The sequence below is a fragment of the Microtus pennsylvanicus genome, chromosome 13, assembly GCF_037038515.1.
Source record: "Microtus pennsylvanicus isolate mMicPen1 chromosome 13, mMicPen1.hap1, whole genome shotgun sequence".
Classification (NCBI taxonomy): Eukaryota; Metazoa; Chordata; class Mammalia; order Rodentia; family Cricetidae; genus Microtus; species Microtus pennsylvanicus.
The window spans coordinates 78572594-78589674 of NC_134591.1; the positions used below are offsets into that span (position 1 = coordinate 78572594).

The 17081-nt window shown below is 52.5% G+C and overlaps 1 protein-coding gene across 1 annotated transcript; it reads right to left on the reverse strand.

Moving 5' to 3' along the window:
- Positions 1–1612: 1612 nt before the first annotated feature.
- Positions 1613–16032, reverse strand: Park7 (Parkinsonism associated deglycase). Its single transcript, XM_075945681.1, has 7 exons — positions 15897–16032; positions 14970–15075; positions 12926–13027; positions 11143–11202; positions 10031–10100; positions 6500–6586; positions 1613–1972 (listed from the first exon to the last, which is right to left on the reverse strand). The coding sequence occupies exons 2-7, from the start codon at positions 15057–15059 to the stop codon at positions 1812–1814; spliced, it is 570 nt and encodes a 189-aa protein (XP_075801796.1). The 5' UTR covers positions 15060–15075; positions 15897–16032; the 3' UTR covers positions 1613–1811.
- Between the last annotated feature and the right edge of the window lie 1049 nt (positions 16033–17081).

Here is a 17081-nt window from a genome sequence, read left to right on the forward strand (position 1 = left end):
TTTGCCCAGTGGCCTGCAGCTGCTCCAGGGCACAGCCAGGTTGTGCGCTGCAGTGTGGAGGTCACAATCAACAGTGATTATAGCAGAGAACAGTTTGAGGTGTCCCAAGACAAGGGTCTCGGTCTAGCCCAGGCTGGTCTGGAACTATACGACCTAGGCTGGTCACAAACCACCTCTGGTCTTTGGTTTTCCTTGCCATATCAAGTGTATTATACAGGTACCTCAAATTCAAGCTGAAACTCCAATTCACCCAGCCCTGCCATCTCCTTCACCAGCTCCTGAGTCCTAAAGTCAGCGCCACTGATTTTACCTCTTTACTTATTTGTTCAAATCAAAAATGTGAGCACTGCTTCCCACTGCCTTCCTGCCCCATCCCGTCTCTGAACACCCTCCTCTGTCACTAGCTTGCCTCAGCATGGGCGGCCAGATCCTGCTGACTCTGACAGCCTGTGGTGACCCTGGCAACCGGGTCTCCTCCACTGGCTGCGGCCTCTTCAGCTTCCAGCACTCATCTTGCCTGTCCTGCTTCCCCACACCCAGAGCAAGCGCCTGCCTCGGGGCCTTTGGGCCTGCCTTTTCAGATCTCCCTAAGAGCCCTTATCAGAGAGGCCTTTGCTAGCAGGCAGGCAACTTCATTTTGACCACAGGACACACCTGCGTATCCTCTCATCTGCCCCCCTCCAGCCCCAACTAGGCTCTGTAAGGACAGGGCCCCTGGACTGGCTCCCAGGACCAGTGACAGGGCTTGACATATACTAGTCTTTGGTAGACAAGGAGCTGATGGGAAAGGGAGAGCTTTGAACTTGTGGTGATCCTCCTGCCTCAGCCTTCCTAGTACTAGGCTCACACTAGTGTCTGACTGCCATACCCAGCCTAACTTAAGTTTGGTCTTTAATATCCTGAGTCACCCCGGCATGTAAACGAAACCTCCTGTTGTTTCTCCCTCAGCATTCTCTGTCACCTGTCCTGGTGTTTATCAAAACATTCATGTGCTCCCAGCGCTCGGAAGGCAGAGGCAGGTGGATCCCTGGGAGTTCAAGGCCAGCCTGGTCTACTGAGCTAGGTCCAGGACAGCCAGGACTGCACAGAGAGGCCCTGTCTTGAAACAAAGCAACAGTGCAGTTTCCAGCCTTGCTTGCTAGAGCAGGAGCTGTCCAAGCGCATCTCGAGAAAGGCAGGTGTGTTCTTTAGTGACAGGGTGGCTCTCAGCATGCCCTCTTGGTTTTTTTCTTGGCCACCCCAGGAGACCTCGAGAACCCAAACTGAGCTGCCCTGTGCTGGTCTAGCCTGGGCTGTGTGGTCACTGCAGATGAGGCCCATCCTCAGCATGTTTTCCTCCTGAGTGGGAGCTGAGTGATACCTAGGAATGCATGGGTACTCTCACCTCACCCTAGAGGAGGGGATGCAGGAGCCCCGGGAATCCCCACCTCTGCTGGCACTTAACAGCATTGAGGGACGAGCCCCCGGGACGGGAGAAACCCTGCCTCATGGGGCTTACCCGGGCATCACTCCCAGCTGGGGAAGGGACTCGGCGGCTCCTTCTGTGGCTGTACCAACAGCATCCACCTGCAAATGAATCCAGTAATATCACAAAAACCAGACACAAAGCAGCTGCCAGGAGTCGGTAAACTGTTTATTCTACTAGGAACATTCAGAAATGTACAGACCTAGGCTTCGGGGTGGGATCCCCATGTGGTGGCTACATCACACGCTAGTTCCAGAGGCTCACTGGCTTCTGGACACAGTATGGGCCGAGGACAGGCACTGGCTTCCAATGGTCCGCCTCGACCTTGGGGTCCAGGGCTTGGGCTCTAGTCTTTGAGAATAAGCGGTGCCTTCACTTGGTCAGCCACCTCCTTGCCGCTGAGCGCCTCCACAATGGCCAGTGCGAACTCGAAGCTAGTCCCCGGCCCTCGGCTGGTGAGGATCAGGCCATCCCTTTCCACGCGGCTCTCTGAGTAGTTGTAGTGACCTACAGGGGACAGACACGGTTGCTGTAGGTTATGTTAGCTAGCCCATCCACTCACTGGGGCTGCCATGTCTGGTCCTCCCGTGCGCAGCAGCTGTCTCCTAAGGCCTGCAGGAAGCTCTGGAAGACAGTAACGCGCATAAGCGGGAGAGACAGCTCTGAGGGGAACCAGAGATGAACTTCCCCACTTCCCACTTTGCCACAGGGACTCAGCATCAGGCCAGGGTGCTGGGACAGAAGCAGGGCCTTGGCCGCCATGAGAACACAAACTGGCTGATCCACAGGAAGAGCCCCCGTCCTCTGCGGCCTCAGACCACACAAGACTGCAGCTGGGAGGCAGACATCAGCAGCCAGGCTCTCTTCCTCTGCGTGCCACCTGCTACTCTCAGCAACTAAGACACTGTGGGGTACCCCCACTGGGACCCCCCAGCTCTCCTCCCCATTCTGCCTCTGCTACAACAGGACCTGCTCCACGTGACACAGCTCCCTCCAGGCCGTCCTTACTCATCTTCTAGCCCTCACCTACAACCCAGAGCTTCCCGTCCGTGGGCCTAGGTGTGTTCCCATCACCCGGCCGCCCTTGGGCCTTGACTCAGTGTGGGCCTGGAGCAGGCCTGCTGACCTCCACAGCTGGGGTCTGCCTGTCACAGCAGCTCCGCACCCCTCCGGCACCTCCGCACCCCCTCCAGCACCAGCTAGCAACTTTGTCCTTTTGTTTAACATCTGCTGTTCAAAGCGCTTGGGGCCTCTTCTGTTCTGACCAGAGCACACAGCACAGACGCAGGTTTCAGGCCAGGGTGAAAGTTCCTTGACTCAGTCCCGCCGCCGAAGGGCTCTAAATCAACACTGCTCCTGGCGGTGCTGACCAGCGTGCACAGTGCAGAGGACCCCACTCTCAGGCTCCCATGGAGACCCTGTGCCTAGGCTATCGGGTCTGCGGTGTCAGCACAAGGGAAAGTCTGGGACAGAACCTTTAGGGGAGGAGATGAAGTGGGGACTTTCAAAGGCAGCAGAGTGCAGGAGGCCTCCAGGGCAAGGGCTCCGCGAAGGATCAAGTGCTGCGCAGGCGCACAGGCGCTGATCCTGGACCTCCACACCCAGCTAACCACCAGCACAGCATCAGCATGAGATGCTTGGGCACTGCTTCATGCCTACTGTTTCTGCCTAGAATGAAGAGCTCAGGGCATTCGGGGTTCACCGAGAGCCCTCAGGAGGAGTGCCTTCCTACCCCACTCCAAACTCAGCCCATCCGCTTAAGTAAGCAGGCGGAGCGTAGCAGAAGCTTCCCATTTACAGACAGTAAAGGAAGCAGGGACCATCACTTGAAGGGAAGTTTCGGTTTTCCCAGCCCTGCTCTGACAGCCACACCATGTCAGGACTGCCTAGCGAGGCACTTTAAAGGGCTCAGCCAGGGTTGGTACTTGTCAACGGCCCCCATCTAGTGGCCACAGTGAGGAACAGCCTCAAAAAGTGTACCGCTGCAGCCCCGGCTGCTGCGGAGCCCGGAAAATGAGGCCAGCTGGGACTTGTGAGTTTAGGGTAAATTTGCAGACTTTAAGAAATCTCTTCAGAGAGAAGGCAAGTGGAGAGGCAGAACATGAGGCAGAGACCAAAGGCTGCCGTCTGTGTGTATAAACATGAAGACAAGCAGAAAGTCGCTCACACTGGGGAACACCAGTGTGGGGCAGTTATCATAGAGACCTGAAGGCCAGAGATCCCCGATCCTGGTTAGCTGCTCCTCTAAGAAAAAGCAGCCAGCCCTGGGCAGAGTGGCTCTGGGGTCCAGGACTCACAGGTCTGTCAAATGCCCAGAACAGTCAGGTGCAGGACGGCTGCAGCCCTTCCAGAATGATTTCAGGGGTCACAAGGGTCAGTGTCCTAAAACAGGACTTACTGACTGCATGCTTAGCAATGACAATGGGCAGGGGAGCCTTGCACTACAGAAAGGGGAGAGGAAGGAAGGATAGAGATGGGGAGGGGAGGGGACGAAGGGGTCACCTGGCCTTTGAGCCTCGGTGTTCCGGCCTGGGCAGCAGGATGCTACCTGGCCTGCCATGGAACTGCAGGCCCCAGGGAAGCTGTGGCACTGTGTAAATTCAGGGACCCTACGATGAGTTCTCAGCCTGTCTTTCAGCAGCAGAAGAAAACACACAAGACGTGGGACAGCCCTTCCTGCACTGTCCCCAAACACAGTGTGCCGGCCACACACCGCCCAGGCTCAGCCCCCACCGTTCTTCCGCGCTGACCTCATTTCATCAGCTCCACACAAACCCAGCTCCCGTATTTACAACACCAGGAGCCACAGCGACTACCACGCAGTTCTCCTGACAGTCTCCTGATAACTGAGGGAAACACAGCAGCACTTGGCAACACACTAGAGCATCCGGAAGTGCGGCCCAAGAGCAACCCTCTGTCTATTTTATGTCAACTGGACACCGGCTAGAGACGTTCGGGAAGAGCAGCTCTCAACTGAGAAAATGCCTCCATTAGACTGGCCTGTAGGCAAGGCTGTAGAGCAGCGGCTCTCGACCTTCCTAACGCTGAGACCCTTTAATACAGTTCCTCATGTTGTGCTGACCCCAACCATAACGTTTTTGTTCCTACTTCATAACTGTAATTCTGCTACTATTGTGAATTATAATGTAAATATCTGCACCTGCCGATGGTCTTAGGTCTCGACCGACAGGTTGAGTGCTACAGCTGCGGAACATCTTGAATGATGATTGACGCGGGCGGGCCCAGCTGCGGGACTAGAATTGGAACGTGCCAGGCACTTGCCTTTGATCCCAGCACCTGGAAGGCAGAGGTGGCCTGATCTACAGAGAAACCCGGTCTCAGCAAATCAAAACCAATCAGCTTGGAATGACACCCATTGTGATGCTGGCATTAATATGAGATCTGGGGACAGGCAGGGAAGGTTACGGCTTAATAACCTGTGTGTGTCGATGTCAAGCTGACAAGGGGAGAGTTGCGCTAGTCAGTGTTTATGTCACCTCGACGAGAACTACAGTCATTTTAGAGAGGAAGCCTGGCCAGGGGTTGCTGCAGCCTTTAAATCCAGCACTCGGGAGGCAGAGGCAGGTGGATTCCTGTGAGTTTGAGGCCAGCCTGGTCTACAGAATGAGTTTCAGGACAGTCAGTGCTGTTACACAGAGAAACCATGTCTCAAAAAAACAAACAAAAAAAATTTCTCGACAGCATGGTTCACACAGGCAAAGAAGCAGAAACCAATCAAGACCCATGAGCCAAAGAAACAAGACACAGCAAATCCCAGTGCCAATCTGGGCAAGATGACTACGGAGAAGGCAAGGCTAAGAGGAGAAGCAAGTGCTGCCTGACAAGGGCACACACTGCCCTCCAGCTACTTGAGGTGAGGCAGGAGGATGGTGTGAGCCCAAAGTCTTTCTATGCAACATAGTGAAACCCCATCTCAAACCCAAAGCAGGCAGCAGAAGGGTCTATTAGGACCTCACCTGAGTAAGAATACTAAAAAGATAACTAAAAAGATAGAGGGCAGACCCAGAGCTCATGAGACAGCTGAGCTGTCCAAACAGTGGAGGGGGAGGAGCTAACCTCACTTCACCCGCCTGTCTGCAAGCTTCCTCATGAAGAAAAATTGCTTTTATAAATTTAATAAAATTCAGCCAGGTATGGTGGCTCACATCTTTAATCCCAGCACTCCGGAGGCAGAGGCAGGTGGATCTCTGTGAGTTTGAAGCCAGCCTGGTCTACAGAGTGAGTTCCAGGACAGCCAGGGTACACAGAGAAACCCTCTCTTGAAAAACAAAACAAGAATTAAATAAAGAAACATGTCACCAAAGAAGCTAGTCTGCCACCTAGGACGTCCCCTGAGGGTCTGTTGCACTGCGGTAAAAGGACATTTGTTGAAACTATCATCAGGGTTTAAATTCTACCCTTGTGATGTGGGATTCCCCTCTGGATGCTGTGAATATCATTGGTTAATAAAGAAACTGTTTGGGGCCTATAGCTCTGCTATAGGGGAACAGAGCTGGGGTGGGGCTAAGCTGAATGCTGGGAGAAAAGAGGTGGAGTCAGAGAGATGCCATGTATCCTGACAGAGACAGATGTGCTGAAACTTTGCTGGAAGGCCATGACCTCATGGCGGTGCACAGATTAATGGAGATGGGTTAAATTAATATGTAAGAGTTAGCCACTAAGAAGCTAGAGCAAATGGGCCAAACAGTGATTTAATTAATACAGTTTCTGTGTGGTTATTTTGGGCTGAGCAGCCAGGAAGCAACAAGCGGCTTACCTACAACACCCTTGGGTGGCTGTTAAGACATTCAGTAAAAATAAAAATTAAACTGGCATTTCAAACTCCTTCCCATTTGACAGTCAGGGATCTGGTGCCTCCACACAGACTGGCACGCGCCCTGCCCCAGCCGAGAAGCACACCAAGGGAAGGGAAAGCAGCGCATAGGCAGGGAGCTCCTGAGCAGCTGGGCGTCACAGCGCTCTCCCCCAGATAGGTCTCGAAGATCTTCCCGAGGGAAGTAGGGGCACACTTACTTCCGTTCAGCATTTTGTCCTTAGCCCCTGGGTGTGTTGTGACCTTGCTTCCAAAACCAATTTCATGAGCCAGCAGAGCTGTAGGACCTAGAAGACAAAAAGAAGATGAGTGTGCAAACAGAAAACCCGGGCTTTAAACCCGCAACACTGCTGGGCATGGTGGCACACACACTGAATCCCAGGGCTCGGGAAGCAGAGGCAGGAGGATCTGTGAGTCCCAGGCCAATCAGGACTATAGAGTTATGACTCTGAACAACACTGTTCAAACATACAGGCGAGGGCGTGGCTGTGGTGAGCCTGTGCTCAGCACATCTGCCAAGGTGCACAACTTCCGAATGCCTCAACATCTGTAAAACGTCCCTCAGTGTGGCAGAGCAGAGACAAACGACCCCCAGGAGCAGGGATCAATGTTCCCGAGTGCAGAGGAGAGGGGCTGCCCTGCTGAAGAAACTCTTGCCGTCCTCCTTTTTTCCTCTGCAATCTTTACATGCATGGTGTTTTGCCTGCAGTATGTCATGCACGGTTGGCTCCCCTGGAACTGGAGGTGCATGTGGTCGTGGGCCACCATGCCTGTCTGTTGACTGCTGTCTGTCCTTCTGAAGGAAAGAGTTAGTTTTGTGGCAGAGACATGCATGAAAACATGCACACTTGCTGCTGTTTCACAGCTGCTCTTCTGCACTCAACCAGACACGCACCAGCAGGCAGGGCCAAGATGGAGGCCAACATGTACTCTGCAGGAGATTCCTGGACTGACATCTGAGACGGGGTCCTTCTGAAACCACTGATGTGGAAACCACGCACACTGTCGGTCCATGATACCTGAGGGAGGCCCCGCCTCTTACCATGAGCCCCGAGTACTCACTGAAAACGGCCAGTTTCACTGATGCTCACAGCAGACACTAAGAGTCTGCAACAGAGACTGAAAAACGACCCTCGCCTGCCACCACCCTCTTAAAACCTAAAGTTTTTTCTGTCTGTCCCCTTTAAGCCTCATCATAGGAAGACAAAATCAACACCTAACCTCACCAGTCAGCGAGCTCTTACTCGGCCGCTGACTGACTCTCCCGCTCCCTCAGCCCTGACTCCTGCAGAACAAGAGCTCTAGACCCACAGCCAAGCACCACAGTTGCCACAGCAGGAACCGGCACAAAGAGCCACCGTCCAGGCCTCAGAATCAGACCAAGCCCAGAGTAAGCTCTTGAGTCTGAGCATCACACACACGCCCTTCTCCACCTCATGTCTTCTCTACACAAGACAGCTGTGGAGGACAGAAAATTTCCAAAGTCTAGAAAAGTGGAATAATTACCACTCATGTAGACCAGGCTGGCTCAAACTCAAAACTCAGAGATCTGCCTGCCTCTGCTTCCGAGGATCCGGGACTAACGGTGTGCCCCCGCCATGTCCAGTTACCATCCACTTTTATGTGAGGGGATTCATGTGTACCTCTCAGATCCTTACTAGCTAAGACCTGAACGGAGAATCCTACGTCACCCTCCACTTGGCAGCAAGCTTCAGCCGCTGGCCTTGAGGGAAGAGCATGGCTAGACCAGTCAGGTCTCAGGCTGTGTCTCAAGGCTGCTCCCCTGGTGGTAGTGACACTGTTGCTTCATGCAGCAGGGCCAGGATTCAGGGCATGCCTTCATCATGGTAAGCTCCTAACTACTGATTTCTGGGGGGGGGGGTGCGGGGGAATTTGAAAATTAAGACAAGACAGACTTATTGCTACTGCCATTATCCGAGACTGATAAAGTTAGCTCTGGGAATGCCTCTTCCTATAGCGCCACCTGGTGGACACTGGAAGAAGAACAGCCAGCCGGCGGGAGCTCCCAGGGTACCCTGAACTATTCTTACACTGACAGGACTCCTCCACCTGCAAGCTTCCTTTTCTCCCTTACTCAAAGAAAAGCTCCTGTTTTCCTTCCAGGAAAGCCTCCCTGCCGGTGACTTCTTCTTTTACTCAGCATCATCAAGGGCAAAGCTAACAAAACAACTGTGTTTGTGGAGCTCAAACACGGTACCGATTCCTGAGCGAAGCACCAGACGGCCTGACCTCTGCTTCATTCCCTGGCCGAGCTACTCCTGTTCTCTCTGCTCACTATTCAGGCTGTGACCCAGGACAGCCAATGCGGTGAGCACACTGCTAGCACTGTTTCCTTTTCAGTAACAAGCTGGTCCACAGGAAGGCCTCGTTCAGCTTGCCTCAGCACAAGCGGTGACCCAGCTAAGGCTGATCATGTTCTACTCAGTGACACAGAAAAACAAGATGACACCACACTTTAGCTTCAGTCACATCGGAGGGAACAAAGCCAGGGAAACCCTAAGGAGGCCAATGTCGCAGATCAGTGAAGAACACCAGCCCACCTGTGACTCCCTGCCAAGACAGGTCAAGGCTGCAGGGATCGCAGGACCATCAACCAACAACACCCCTGGGCCTCAGCACGGCAGGGAATCAGAGCGTAGGAGCCAGGACAAGGTGCCCAGGGCAGTGCCTAAGAGCTCCCACTGGCTCTGTAATGGCTCGAGCACACAGTGTAGGGGCCTCTGAACTTCTACACAGATGACGCCCATTGCTGCGTCACATCAGAGATTAAGAATGGTTCTGCCTGTCTGTCTTTGGTGCTGGGAATGGAACCCAGAGCCCCACACATGTGAGGCACACAGTCTACACCTGAGCTACTCTACTGGCCCCAAAGTGGGAACATTTAGAACGTCCCCCAATTATGCTTCCCCCTTTCTTTTCTTCTTTGAAGAGAGGCTCCACTATGTAGCTCAGGGTGGTCTTGAACTCATGAACCTACTTCTAGATCCCCTGTGCTAGGATTACAGGCACGGTCTCCACGGCCAGCCCAGAACTGGGAAAACTTACAACAGGAGACTACAGCATGCTGCCTTGCCTGAAGGATGGCCTCGACAGGCTGATGTCATTCCAGTAAGAAGTGGACAGGACAGGTGCAGAGGCTCCTGCACGATCGACTCTGTCCCCAAACAAAACCATCCACCCTTTAGTCACGGGTTCACTTGTTCTGGAAAGGCACCCAACAGGCAGACACTGGCAAAGTCGCACTGACCCAGAGGCCAGAACATCATCTGATATTCGGGCAGCAGGAACGGGTTTTCAGAAAAGCAAGCGATTACGGTTCATGGCTCAGGACACGTCTGAAACCCAAGAAGACCTTATTTGAAGCCACGGGTGTTCAAGAGCACTCAAGCGAAGACTCAGCAAGCCGGAGGCAGGAGAGCCCCGCCGAAGCCGTGGTGTTCAGGCCACGCAGATTCGTGCTGACTCTCCTGGCAAGCCGAATTGCTGACACAGGCTCTGCTGGAACAAGCGGTTTGCTGGATTCCAGAGGTCTTGTCCTCCAGGTCAGCAAACAGGGAAAACGGTGAGTTTCTCAGAACAGAGGCCCAGAGCACAGAGAGACAGAAACAATCTTGCTCAGCTGCAATGTTGTGACGTTGCGGCACTGAAGGCCAGCTGTGTGCGGTCAGGCTTCCCCTCGGAGCTCCCTCTCCACACCCGCACGCACTCACCTGCACAGATGGCAGCTATGAGCCCCTTCCTGCTCTCCTGCTCCTTCAGAATCTCCTTCACCACAGGCGACTAGAGAGAACACAAGCACTCGGTCACCACTGAGCCACAGAGCCTCCTGCAAGAGCTGGGAGAGTCATTCTCGGCTTAGCTTCCTTCCAGCAGCTTTCCAGAAAGGGCTCCAATCATTAACACGGCAGTGACAGGTTCCCCACGTGCCTGTGTTCCCAAGCCTGGGCAACAGCACTCCCCCCAGAGAAAGGCCACCTCAATAAAGATGAGCAAGGAAAGCAATGTCACCAGGGCACTGAACCCTGTCCTGTGCTGCCTTCCCATGGGACTCTTGACACAGGGCTTGAGAGGAAGCACAGAGGCCACCTCCGGCCCCACAGCAGCCCCTGACCCAAGGACAAGCAGGCAACACTTTCTAGGTTGAACCCGTTTTGCTGCAGCAGCAGCTGGACATTTGCAGCTCACACTAGTCTACATGCACTGAGCCTATCTGCAGCAGCCGCCCCATTTCAGCTTACTCAGCAGTAAATGTTCCTAGACCCACGCTCTGCAATGTGAGACACCACTGGGCTAACCTCCGCTGCTTCTCCTGCGTCTACAGTAAATGTTCCTAGAACCGTGCTTTGCAATGTTAGACACCACTCGGCTAACCTCCGCTGCTTCTCCTGCGTCTACAGTAAATGTTCCTAGAACTGCGCTCTACAATGTTAGACGCCACTCGGCTAACCTTGGCTAACCTCGGCTGTTTCTACTGAGTCTGCAGTAAATGTTCCTAGAACGACGCTCTGCAATGTTAGACGCCACTCGGCTAACCTCGGCTGTTTCTCCTGCATCTGCAGTAAATGTTCCTAGAACGGCACTTTGCAATGTTAGACGCCACTCAACTAACCTCGGCTAACCTTGACTGTTTCTCCTGCATCTGCAGTAAATATTCCTAGAACCGCGCTCTGCAATGTTAGACGCCACTCGGCTAACCTCGGCTAACCTTGGCTGCTTCTGCTAGCACCATCCTGAGGCACACCAGATCAAACACGACAGAATAGAGTAGAAGATGCAAGACTTTCCAGTAAGCCCCTCACTGAGGCATGACCAAGCAGTTTACCTCAGATAAATTCTGTGCACCCAGATTGCCTCCTGGAAGAACCACCACATCGTACGGTCCCTGTGAATTGGGAAACAAAAGGAAATGTTTTACTTCTACTGTGTTAATGCGAGCCCAGGAGCAGCTTCGTATCTGAGGATGCACTATCTGCACAGAACAGCGCGTGCGCCTCAGGGGTGGGGCTATGCACACAAGCAGCTCTAGACAGAGCTTGAGCATACTCTTAGCACAAGTGAGACCCTGGGTTTGATTCTTCAACACTAAAAATAATAAGGCATAGTGGTGCCATCAGAAGGAGGAAGCAGAGCAGGAAGATCAGGGTTCAAGGGTGCCCTCCGCTACACACTAAGTTTGAGGCCAGCAGGTATACATAAGACCCTGTCTCAAAACAACAAAAATCACCAGATATCAAACAAATAAAACGCAGCTATGAGGGCTGGAGAAATGGCTCAGCAGTTAAGAACCCCTGTTGCTCCTGGAGGGCTGCAGTTCGGGTTCCAGCACCCACATGGTGGCTCACAACTCCATATAACTCCAGCTCCAGGGGACCCAGCACCCTTTTCTGATCTCTGTGGGTACTAACACAGACAGACACACACTCACACATAAATAGTCTCTCTTTTTGTAAAGATTTATTTATTCATGTATTTTATGTATGAGTGCTCTGTCTTCGTGCACACTAGAAGGAATCTGATCCCATTATAGACAGTTGTGAGCCACCATGTGGTTGCTGGGAATTGAACCCAGGACCTCTGGAAGAATAGCCAGTGCTCTTAACCCTTGAGCCATCTCTCCAGCCTGGAAATACTGAAACTTCTTAAAGAGGAATGCACGGCCCTCCACTGGGGACAGCGTGGGGAATTACACTCATGCCTTTCCCGCCTTTGCTGCCACGTCTCTGCTCACCAGGGCACAGCCCATCTCTTATCACCCTGAGTCATGACCTCTGACCTCTGGTAGTAGCTGAGGGTCAATGGGCAGGCACGCTGATGAGGAAAGTGATAACCAATAGTCCCCCATCACCGTAAAAACAGAGAAGGCAACAGTTTAAGGAGCGCTCTCACCTCACCCTCAACCCAACTACTCAAGTGTGCATCCCTCCACACAGGTCATTCGAACAGGAAGAAAAGGACAGGAACCGGGCCCATGACCCAGACGACAGAGGTCACAGTCAGGCCACCTGGGCCACCACCAGTGCCACTTCCAAAACCCTGTCTCAAAACAAACCTTTAACAAGGGGGAGAGGCTAGGAGGACAGAAGTCAGTGGCAGACAGCTCGCCTGACATGGAAGGCCCGGGGTTCAACTACCAGTACTGAGAAAAGAAAATGGAAAATACGGTAGGCTACTTACAAGGCAAGGAGGCCTCTGGGAGAAAATACCAAGGAAGAACAATGCTCCCACTCAGCCGCCACTCCCCTGCTCCCTCCTGCTCCCCCACCCACACCACCCACTTATCGGACACAGGATCCAGCCATTCTCATCCAGGTACAATCATTTTCTTTAATTCTTTCTGTTTGTCGAGACAGGGTTTCTCTATGTAGCCTGGCTGTCCTGGAACTTGCTCTACAGACCAGGCTGGCCTCAAACTCACATTTCTGCCTGCCTCTGCCTCCCGAGTGCTGGGATTAAGGGTGTGTGCCACCACCGCCACCAGCCAGAATCATTTTCTTGAATTACGTCTGCTCTAACTACAGTCATAGATACAACCAAAAGCCATTTCAAAAAAAAAAAAAAAGTAATAAACCCCCAGAGAAGGAACAGTCCACATGTACAAAACAAACCTGCTTTTTTGCATCTTCAAGACTGGCATCAGGACAAATCATTACATCACGGCTACACTGCACCGGGTCTTTCCCAGCCAAGCCTGCAACGGTGACTTTAATCTAGGAAAAGAACAGATGCTCAAGACCATGAAGATACACAGACACAGGCAACACTTATACCCATTCCGTGGTTCTAAGTAACTAGTCAGGGAATACCAAAAAGCCAAGTCGAGGCAATGACCAAATATATTTAATACCGGTCTCTTCTATTTTGCCTGAGACAGTCCTAACTTGTAGCTGAGCCGCTGCCCCAGTTCTGACTGGCTAGGACACGCTTTACCCCACACATGTTGAGTTTGGGAGATGAATTACAGGGTCACCCTATTAATAACCCATCTTGCTAAGCTACCGTTGTCATTTAAATCTCACGATCTTTTCCAAAAGTAGAAATGAAAACCAAACAAATAAACAATACTTTATCCTCCAGAACACTCATTAGGGGACATTACCAGGAGCTAGTACCCAAAACACGGACGTTTCCTACAGTGCTGGGAGGTCACAGGTCAGCTCACTGAAGACGAGCTTGCAAAATTTAGCAACACTGACCACAACAGTCCTGGTCCAGCAATCCCATGTTTAGGTGCCGAGCCTCAAAAGCCGTCATCACGCTTGCTTATTGCAGAGGCTGGAGAGATGGCTCAGCGGTTAAGAGCACCTGGATTTGGTTCCCAGCACCCACATGGCAGCTCACAACCACCTATAATTCTAGTTCTAGGGCATCAGGCACAATTTCTGGCTTCTTCGGGTACCAAGCACACATGCAGTGCAGACTTACATGCAGGCAAACATTCACACACAGAAAAAAGTTGAAAATCTCAAATATCCAGCAGCACAGCTGTAACTGGAGTGAGGAGGCGGTGGTATTCCACACTGTAGAGCACTGTGCAGCAGCATGCAAAGAGGACGCTGGCCTTCCAGTGTGCAGAGCTGACTGTAAACACACGCCTGGGGCTGAGCTCTGCTCACAGTGTGTGCGGGGCTGAGCTCTGCTCACACAGTGTGTGCGGGGCTGAGCTCTGCTCACAGTGTGTGCAGACCTGAGTGTAAACACACACCCGGGGCTGAGCTCTGCTCACAGTGTGTGCAGACCTGAGTGTAAACACACACCCGGGGCTGAGCTCTGCTCACACAGTGTGTGCGGGGCTGAGCTCTGCTCACACAGTAAATCAGCACAGCCGAGTGTCTGCACTTGGCTCTTGTGAGAAGAGGCAGAGTCAGCACTGTTGTCAGGTTTGTGAGCCTGGCCAACATGAGGGCAGCCCTTTACCATGTTACAGAAGTGACAAGCTGCATGCAAACACAGGAAGGAAGCACACTTCGGCCTGAGAACAGTCATGTCTGGGGAAGGAGGAGAGGGCACGGGACTGAGGAAACTTACAAAGGGGACTCAGAAAAAACCCAAATTTCAAAGCATTTGCTTTAAAACAAACAAACACACAAAAAGTGTCCAGGCCAGGGTGCTGGCACATGGCAGCCAGCACAACTACACAGGTGGCTGCAGCAGGAGCCTGAGCCCAGGGGTGCAGGGCTAGCTGGGACACACACACACCTGTCCCTTCAAATAAATCAATCAGCAAATTTTAAAAAGGCTCTGAAAGAAATAAGACAAAGTGCTACAAGTTTTGGTGAAACACAGTGAAACACAGTCGCCTCACTTGGATGCTGAGGAGTTACGTGGTAAGTTCCAGGCCAGCCTGGTCGAGAGGGTGAGCCTCTAGCTCAAAAACCAAAAATAGAGTGAGCAGAGAACAAACTAATGTTTTACTATGTAATCACTGTAGCTTTGTACTTGAAATAGTTCACAAAGTAGGGCTGGCAAAAGAGGCACTGGCCTCCCAGCCTGAGGAGACCTTAGCTTTATCCCCTGGACCCATGGTGGACAGAGAGCCAGCTCACACAATTCACCCTCAGTCCTCCACATCTGCACCCCAGGGCCCCAGGACGCAGGCTCGAGCACAGTAAACAAGTAAAAATGACAGGCTAGCGCATAAGGGAGACTCACCCCAGCTCGGCGCATGACATCCACGGGAATCACTGTCTCCATCTCCTCCGCGCCTTTGGCCAGGATGACCAGAGCTCTTTTGGAAGCCATTTCTAATTCTTAAAGACTTAAAAAAGAAAAAAAAATTGTTTAAAAAGTTGCCAATGTAATAGCCATTGTTCAAGCAGTGTGAACAGCTTCCTGGGAACAGGCCGGGACAAACGAAAGCAAGCAGTTTAGGTCAACACTGCTTTACATGGTAGACGTTCAATCGCTAATTCTGGGTGAAAACAGGGATGGACCAAGGTTTAGTTCCTAGCACCGTGACAGCTCACAACCGTCCCTAACGCCAGTTCTAGGGGATCCGTCGCCCTCTTCCGGCTTCTGCGGGCACTGCACGTATATGCACGCGGGAAAAACACACACCAAAAAAAATTTTAAAAACAGAAAGCAGGGATGGCTAACATATGTTAGTAGTGTTTGGATTTTCCTTTACAGTGCTTTTTTAAGTCCAATTTCTTACAAAGGCAGGTCACATAATGGGCCCTGAAGAACTGATTCAAAAAAGAAAAAAAAACTAAATTTCACGGGTCACAGAAATGAATACACAGTCTGGAAACTTGTACATTTTTGGGGGTTTTTGTTGTTATTGTTCCAATAAGCGGTACTAAAAACTCGGGACCAGGTTGGGGAGATCAATCTGACCACACTGTTAATGATGGAGACGGAGTCAACCCTGTGGACAGCCGCAGCTAGACGCCTCTGCGGAGCCCTTTTCGTGTGTTTTCCCTGCACGCGTGCCGTGCACCAGAACTTTAAGTCAAAGCCACAACCCTGTGCAGAGCTCTGGCCCGGCATGCACCGCGGCCGCCGCCCCCAGCCCGCCCGGCGGGGACCCTCCCCGGGCAGCGCGCGGACAAGCCGGCCTCTCTGTTCCCGGGCGCTGACCTGCACCCGCGCCTCCTCCACCCACGCGAAGCCTCGGTCAGTCACGCAGCAAACCCACGCCCGGCCCAGTCACACAGACAGACTCGCAATGCAGACCGCCAGCACGCATGCGCGCCGCCCGCGCTGAGGCTGCGCACAGTTTGCTCGCTTCCGCCTAGGGGTACGTCACATCCGGTCGGGCCCATCCCGGCGAGATGGGGGGGGTGGTATGGACTGCGTTGCCACCGCGACCTTTAGACGCCAAGGCGTGAGAATGGCCGCGAGTTCGAGGCCACGCTCAGCTAGAGCGTGACCGTTCCCCCCCCCCCGCCCCATGCAGAAAAAAGAGAAGAGAAAATAAAAGCCCGGCGTGGTTGCCCACACTTGTTTGTAATCCTAGTACTTGCAAGACGGGGGCCAAAGCTCAAGGTCATCTTTGGTTTGGTTTTTTTTGTTGTTTTTTTTTTTTGGGGGGGGGGGTTTCAAGACAGGGTTTCTCTGTAGCTTTGGAGCCTGTCCTGGAACTAGCTCTTGTAGACCAGGCTGGCCTCACAGAGATCTACCTGCCTCTGCATCCCGAATGGCAGGATAAAGGCCTGTGTCACCGCAGCCCAGCTGTTTCCCTTCTTGCCCCTTACTGTGACACCCCCCTCTTTTCGCCTCTGACCTGCTAATATTCCGATCCAGGTCACACCAGGCCTGTCCTGCTCCCCCAGGCCTGCTCACCCTGTCCATGGGATCACAAGAGTTTTGGTTTTTCACTGCACTTCTGGAGCTGGAGAGGCAGCTTGTGATACATTCTAATAAATCCACTTTCAACAAATATAGTGAGATTGATTTTTTACCAGCCCTGCTCATTAGAGAACCTGAATTGTGTAGCCATGGTTTTTTTTCATCTGCCCATCGAAGAAGATGCTCTGGCCAACACAAAGGGCTGACTAGTACTGATAAAGACAACATTCCTAACTTCAGGCAGCTCAAGGCCGTTTTTGCAGAGGACCCAGGTTCATTTCCCGCACGCACATGGGGAGACTCATAAATGCCTGTAACTCCAGTTCCGGGGGAATCCAGTGCCCTCTATTCTGACCTCCATGGGCACCACACTCACACAAACAAAAGCCCTGCTGCAGCCTTGGTAGAGCAAGGCTGACATCTCCAATGCATTTTAAATGGGTTAGATTATGTAATTTTATTCTGGGTTTTTAC